The sequence below is a fragment of the Acanthisitta chloris genome, unplaced genomic scaffold (genome assembly GCF_000695815.1).
Source record: "Acanthisitta chloris isolate BGI_N310 unplaced genomic scaffold, ASM69581v1 scaffold16149, whole genome shotgun sequence".
Lineage (NCBI taxonomy): Eukaryota > Metazoa > Chordata > Aves > Passeriformes > Acanthisittidae > Acanthisitta > Acanthisitta chloris.
Window position 1 is genome coordinate 59,217 of NW_008692154.1, and position 7,732 is coordinate 66,948.

At 35.5% G+C, this 7,732-nt stretch overlaps 1 protein-coding gene across 1 annotated transcript in view; it reads left to right on the top strand.

The window, feature by feature from the left end:
* LOC103809694 (voltage-dependent calcium channel subunit alpha-2/delta-3) overlaps positions 1–7,732 on the top strand; it is a 97,618-nt gene that overhangs the window by 50,886 nt on the left and 39,000 nt on the right. Inside the window, exons 11-13 of the mRNA XM_009082548.1 lie at positions 930–991; positions 1,904–1,948; positions 5,843–5,905. Coding sequence (XP_009080796.1) covers positions 930–991; positions 1,904–1,948; positions 5,843–5,905 — 170 coding nt within the window. The remainder of the gene's footprint in view (positions 1–929; positions 992–1,903; positions 1,949–5,842; positions 5,906–7,732) is intronic.

The following is a 7,732-nucleotide window of genomic DNA, read 5'->3' on the forward strand; positions in this document are numbered from 1 at the left end:
ATTTTATTCAGTTTTCCAAAACAACTGTTTTCTTTGAGACTTTGTTTGTTTTTAAACAAAACTTTGTATCAATGAATTTGCTAGGAGTTAGATCTTCAGACTTTTAAGGCTGGAGTTTTTTTAAATTCTCTTACTTTGGGCAGATGAAAACAGAAGACTCAATTACCTTTGGAGCTTATGCAAACCACAGTGCATTATTCTTCAATAGAAACAATGACAGGAACATCAGACTAGGCTGGAAGAAAGGTTTGCTGATAGTCAGAAAAAAATAATCCCACCTGAGATTATGAGAAATATATAGTTTAAACTAGTTGTATCTTGAGTTATTATTTTTAGAAGTTAAACTCTATTACCATTAATATAGTTTTTCTTTAAAGTCTGAAACGCAGGAATATTTGTCAGATACTTTAACAGAATTGCACATAATAGTCTTAACTTCAATTTTTTCAAATAAATTTTTAATGCTTCTTGTGTTCCACTGATAATTCATGGATTAAATGATTTCAAAACCAACATTTTCATGTTTTTCAGCGAATCTTCATATGCTTCAACACAAAGCATATAGTGTGTTCCCTATTATATTGCTATTATATTGGTACGAGTGAAGTATAAATGAGATCAATGTGAACATAAGTATGTTCTGCTTGTGGTTCTTTTATGTTAATTATGAAGACATGCAATTTCTATGACATTTTTTGCCTTGTGTAGTCTTCACATTATGCTAGCAGCATCTTCATGTTTAACCAAACCACAAATGGCTTAATATATGATAGTTTCTTCAATCTATTTAGTTGCAGTTTTTTATTTTAGGTCTTACTTTCTCTTTTCATTATAAGACTTTTTCCTTCTGGGTAGTTTTGAATAATAATTGAGAAGGAATTAAGCATGCTGGGTTCATTTATTTTATTTTTAATTTATGTCTTTTCCAGCTGTAGGTATCCAGATGAAACTTGAATTCTTCCAACGGAAATTTTGGACTGCAAGCAGACAGGTACATTTAAAATTGAAGTTTTCTTTGTCATTGAATCCACAACAGCTTTTTAGCTGTGCAGGTGATGTTCTGCAATATTTTGTCACAAGCAAACCATTGTATTATGTATTACAAGAGACAATGTATTTGAAGACTTGCTCTTCTGGCTTACATTCCAGTTCGTCATTACAAAAAGGAGAGGATTCAGTGGTGAAAAATAATTGCTTGATCCCATGTTTATGAATGCAATTAGAAAGATTATTACTTTGTTGGTATGTTATTTTTCTCCCTTAGAAAAAGAGGAAATAGTAAATAAACCCATGATATTTATTTGCTTTTGGTGACAGCAGAATCATATCTTCTCACTTACTGCAGATTTATCTTCTAATATTCAGTAACTGAAGTACCACATAGATAATTAACTAAACTAGATTACTGAATCATGGTTGACATTCATAGTCTTCAATGAACTATACATAAAATGTTCAGGAGATAGAATTTTTTCTCATTGAAGAGGATGATGAGGTACTTTCTAAAGATTAGGGGGTGCCATCCCTACTTTGAGAATCCACTGGACCTACACCGTTTCAGAAAAAAAAAACCTAAAATGCAGGTCTGACCCCACCCCTATTGGAAAAGCATTCCATGTCCCTGAATGGTCTCCAAGCTTCTAGTACATGGAGAGGATTGTGCTGCTTAAAGCAGTTGAAATTGTTACAGTGTGAATGCACCTTTTCTCTGCAGGCAAGAACAGAAGAGGTTTGGTGAACAGATTTAAAACTTTCCTAGTCATTTTTAGAACAATGTTAGATAAAAATGTAACCAATATCAACTCCTTTATAATTCTGCTCATATGAATTTTTAAAATGTTATGTTTTGTGATCTTTGAATAAGAAATGAAAATATTTTATTGATTTTTGATATCATTTCTAGTGTGCCTCTCTTGATGGGAGATGTGCTATAAGTTGTGATGATGAAGTAAGTGTTTAACAATTTTTCTTTTTGCTTATTTATACCTCTACTGCAGTAGAATATAAAGTTGATGAATTTAATTTGAATCTCTCATTGTACATTATGATCTCTTGGTGTAATTGGGAATCACCTGCTAAATATGAGGCTATTTAGATAGTTGTCCCAGGCTGATAAGACATTGGGAGATTGATTACCCCAGTGTGAATTAAGACACAAATGAGGTCAAAATACCTTTAGGGAGTGAAACTTGATTATTGGTTACTCAGTGGGGAGAGAGAAGGCACAATAGGAAAGATAGAAACAGAAAAGGGGGGAAGCAAGCAAGATTTGGGATGGTGCAGCAGAGATAGTCACCACCATTGGTCCCGCAGCATTCTGATGATCCATAGTTTTCTTTTCTTTGGTGATGAGTGTGCGCAGTTCTCCGGACACTGGTCCTTTTCCTAGGGCTCTGTCAGGCACTGACTGGTCAGTTTCCCTGGAGTTGAGCAGTTCCAGCCTCTGATGTCAGTCGTGGGCAGTGGTGGACAGTGGTGCCTTGTGGCAGCTGGAAGGGATGTTGGTCATTGTCTGGCAGATGGCTCAGCAGCCAGAGGGTGTAGGTGGTGGACAGTGGTGCCTCCTTACCTCAGAATGTAGGCTGTTGTCTCTTAGCTGGAGGGTTTGGGTGGTGGACAATGGAGCCTCCTTATCTCTGCCCCTGGAGACATCCTGTGACTCAACAAGCCTTGAGGGAAACAGTCCAGGGGTCGATGTTTTCAGTCTTCTACACCAAGTCATCAAAGCCAGGCAAAGTCAAAACAAACATTTCTTAAAAGTCCCTTACAATAGTAATACTTTTCTTATGTCTGCTTGCCTACATCCATTTAATTTCAAGGTTGACACAAGTACCTCAAACGTGTTACAATTACTTCTGCTTTGTGAATCCAGTTTGGGAAATAATTTGAAGTGGTGCTAAGGCATTTTTGTACTATTTTATTGTTGATTTTAGAAAAGCACAAGTAGTTTAAAGTCTTTTCAGCTGCTTTGTAGAAATTTAGTAATGGTGTGAACCATGGTGATATAAATTCCAGACATTTTCTTAATGACAACACATACCATTGATAGGATTCATCCAAATCACAGCTCCTCTGTTGAATCTGTTAACTTTCACAGCTTCTCTCAATGGCAAAAAAATATCCTCTGAACAATTGTGGTATAAATTAAAGCATTTAAAAGTAAATATTAAAATTTTTATGCAAATGGAGTGGCACAATAATAATTAAATATTAATGACTACTAATAGTAAAATATTGTCACAAATTAAAAATTAAAAATAAGGGAATTAATTGATGAGTATGTGATACCTTTGATTCTGAAATACAGACATCCTGTTGATTAGAAATCCTTCTTTTTTTTCTGTGAGCTTTTTTATTTTAATGTTCTGTTTTCTTTCCTTTTCATTTTTAGTTTCTTAACCCTTATTACATTCCATTATTGTTATTGTATATTGGAGCTGTGAAAAATACAGAGAGGACTTGAACTTGATCAAAGTTACTGTAATTCAAATGTGTTCTCAGACCTCAGTCAACATTCTTGCTGTGTTTATTCTGGACTTCATGCCTACTGTTTTACAAGCTCAGAGACTCTCCACCTATGGAATGTTCCCCTTGAAACCTGAAGTTCACTGAACTTGAACCTCTGGGCAAACCTGAACATAGTCCACTTCCAATACCTGTGAAACACTGTGAATTAGACTTCTTTCAGACTGGTCTAGTCTATGCAAATGCTATTATCCCATGCATTAATCTCATATCAGAAATCTTCTCTTTGAGACTTGCTAACATATTGGACAAGTAAATGCACCCTGCTGTCCTTTGTCAGTGCCAAAGTTAAGTTACAAACTGTTTCTTTAATGCAGTGCTGAATACTGAAAGTTATTTATCTTGCTGGCAAGTGGTGAATGAATGTTCCTGAATGAATATTTTCCCCTTGTTAATGTTTTTTAAATGGATTGAAATTGAAACCCTCTTATCTTCACATTCCACCAGACGATACAGATTCCACTTCTTGCATTATGCCTGTTTCCAATAATAATGCCAAGAAAATAGTATCTTTTAAAGTTCTGAACAATGCTAGTGAATAACTATGTCTTAGGTATTTGAGACATGGCCACTAGTTCTTGAATCAAGCCAGTATTTTCCCAACTGTATATAAGCCATAAACTATGAAATTAAGCCTACACTGAGTGTAGCTACTTTTATTTATTTTCTATACTATGGAGAAATATTGTTTCTAAAGCACTATCTTTAGATTAATCTTTCATGCATGAGGATTGCAAGTATGTATCCTCAGAAGAGCCCTTTGTTGACTTAGCTCCTCTCCTAATAAAGTTAGTGGGAGGTTTATGATTGACTTTGGGGAGAGCAGTGTTCTGGTGTTACAGACTACTTCTGAAATTCCACCCTTCACACACCATTGAGGTTAAGTAGCTGCCTCTTCTGAATGCATTAGCTCCACTCTGTTCTTTGCCAGCATCATCAGCTTTTCACATTGCATTTGCCAACTTTTGGCTTTCTAGCAGATCAAAGGTTGGAAATGAGTTGTTTCAACTTCCTTTTTGACAGGTTTTCTGTCACTGGGGGTGCCTGTAGCTTAGGTTCTCCTATTAGAATGAATATCCTGCATTTACTTTAGGGAATGGTGTTCGTTCCAAACTTTTGCCTGATTTGGGATTTCTTGTTTTTTAAAAACTTTATTTCAAGACAGCATTTCTGCAAATCTCTCCTGTTTGGCCCCATGGAACAGTGCTAATATTAGACATATATAGGCATCTTTTGAAATATCAGACTAGATTTTCATGTCTTGCACTTCATTGGGCTGCTTTCCTCCCTAAAACAGCAAAGAAATTTTGCTGGATGTGCAGAGTGTAGCAGAAAGTATATTTTAGCATATGTTTTCCCATTTGCAGCAGAAAAGGTTTTGAATTAAAAAAAAAGTCATGAGGATTCCTATATTGAAAGTAATTCTACTTACTCTTTCTTTGTACACAAATGTCACAGAAAGTTCAATAAACGAAGATAAAATATTTTCTGATTTAGACCAACAATAGAAATATGACAAAGATTTAACACTGAGGTAGGTATTTGGCAGTACCAAAGAGAAACAGAGTTATATCAGGGTTTGAGCTGAACCTTATGTTTAAACTCTGAAATGCAGTAATTAAAAGTTTGCCTGTAGCAAGTAATTCACATGAGGTTAAAATAGTGCATGCGTGTATGGAGGGAAGCACTGATTTGGGTTTACCTTGTTTTATACAGTTCATACGTCTGACCTACAAAAAGCTAACAGTCCTACCTCTGAATCCAGTTCCCAATTAAAAACACAATTTGAAAAGCTTTAGGAGACCTGTGGGGCCTCTTTTACAGAAGTTTGTGGTCCCATCCCCCAAAGAACAAATTAAAAAATATTACCTGGTCCCCTGTTGGCTCTGCAGGCTGACACTGTGTTTTCATTAGTACATCGTTAGAGTAATGACCTTGTGCTGATATCTTTCACCAAACACAGGAGAAGCCACCAGGAACTCCAAAGTTCTGTGCCTTTGCAAACTTAGTTATAAGAAAAACTCTTGAGAATGGGTTACAAAAAACACTGACTTTGGTTTTTCTTAAGTTTGTTTAGAATTATCTTATATCCTCCCTTTCTCTAAAAGTTTGTTTTGTTTTGCATGAAACAAATGCATGAAAATTAAATCAAATAGCATCCCATAAGTTATGTGAGACTACACTTAGAATTTATGTAAACCATTGTAACGACCTGAAGGTTTTATCAATTTAGAATTCACTTAGAAGTAAAGTACATGATTAACTTATGGCTCTATCCTAAAATCGAAAATTAAAATAGTACTTTATTATTTTTCAGACAATCAACTGTTACTTAATAGATAACAATGGATTTATTTTAGTGTCTGAAGACTATAGCCAGGTAAGTGAAAGATTTTTTTTCAATTTTCCCATATAACACATTCATCTCAAATTCCTTGGTTTTGAAACAGGCCACCATTTTAAAATGGCAAGGAATTAGTTACATCGAATTAAAAAAATTCCTTCTCCAAAGAATGCAAGTTGTTTCTCACAGGAGCTCAGTTTCTGTCTCCCATTGGGGCAGGGTCTGCTCTTAAACTCATAAATGTTCTCTTAAAGACCTTTCTTGCTGCAGAAGTGTCTGTCTTCCATACGATGTTTTTACCCCAAGAAAAAAAAACCAGATTCTCTGTGGCATTTTTTTCACGTGGAAGGGTTGGGAAAGGAGGGAGGGAGGACGCTGTGGGGGACACAGCTTTTATATTCAAACTTGAGTTAATGAGATTTTACAGAGCTGTTAGCTGAGGAGTTTGTTTTTTGAAGTGGATTACAGTCATTGAAGGATTAAAACTAAGCACTCAGCATCACAACAGAGAGGCCAAAGAACATGATTAATGAGAAGATTATTCAAAACATTAATTTGCTTTGTCTTCTTTGAAAATGATTGAAAAATTAATGCATAATCGCTCAATCCAGAAAACCTGATGAAGGAACCATCACTATTCTCATTAACTTTTTCCTGAAAACTGCTGGGATGGTGCCCCAATTATGCCAGGATTGTCTGCAGTTGAATTCCTTTTATGTGTTGGGATTGTGAATAGCAATATCTACACTCCTACTTAGCCTTCAGGTGAATTGAATTTGTTATGACTAGGTTGGCTACTGAGAAACTGCTTTCAGAAAGATCTCTGGGTGACTTGGGGGAGTATTTGTGGCAAAAAAAGAAGCCAAACTGAGCATTTTGCTTTTAAATTAAAAGCTTGAATTATTATAACCTTAAATCTGACACTTCAGAAGGTAAAAAGGGAGTGATATTTTTCACCTTTGAATGGCACAAAAGTAATTGCATGTTTCCTCGTGATCCCTTTCTTCCTTGCTCTGGTTTGGTTGGGACTTTGAAGATTCTATTAGCACATAATAAACAAAGGAAAGACCATTTTTCTGAAACTGTCATCCTTCCACCAGAGCATTAACTGTTATGCATGGTGTTCTGTGTCATGCAAAGGCCATTCCTCGTGGTATGTCATCTTATATGCAAAACTGGGCACTGACATTGACTATTTTGTTTAAATTTATTAAGTTTATTGCTTGCAGCCCTTTAGAATGTCAAGCATGTTCTGAATATAATTCCAGGCCTGATGTTTGAAGCAGCTGTTTGGTTTGTTTTTATAAATCTTTTATCTATAGATCAAATCAATATTTTCTGCTTAGTTAGGCATGACCTAAGAAATACACTCATTATTGAATAGTGATACATTTAAAACATGTCTGTCTCATAGTCTCTGCTTTTGTTGTTGTTAGTATTCACAGGTATGTAGTTGTGCAAGGGATTTGCTAGTTTATACTTGGCTACAGCCAACAAATATTTGGAAGAAATATTTCCTCTGGTAGTTACCTGTTACTAACCATTGCATATTCCTGTGAGGAGTATAGTGTGGACAACTGTTGGACCAGAACTAGGCTAGAAATGTGTTCTGACCTAGTTTTTTAGTTACTATGGATCTAAGCCTAAGATGGACAGCAAAGTTGTCTCTATGTTTATATAATACTACAGCAAGATTATAGCAATTACAATAGCATATGTTTATTTTTATATGTATATGTGTGTATACACTCAATTTATTGTGGATAGAAAAGGCCTTGGGAAGTGGGATGATGCCTTATCAATTACTCACCTGCCTGGGGTTGCTTCAGCACTGGTTTTCCATGGACTTTCCAAACATGACCT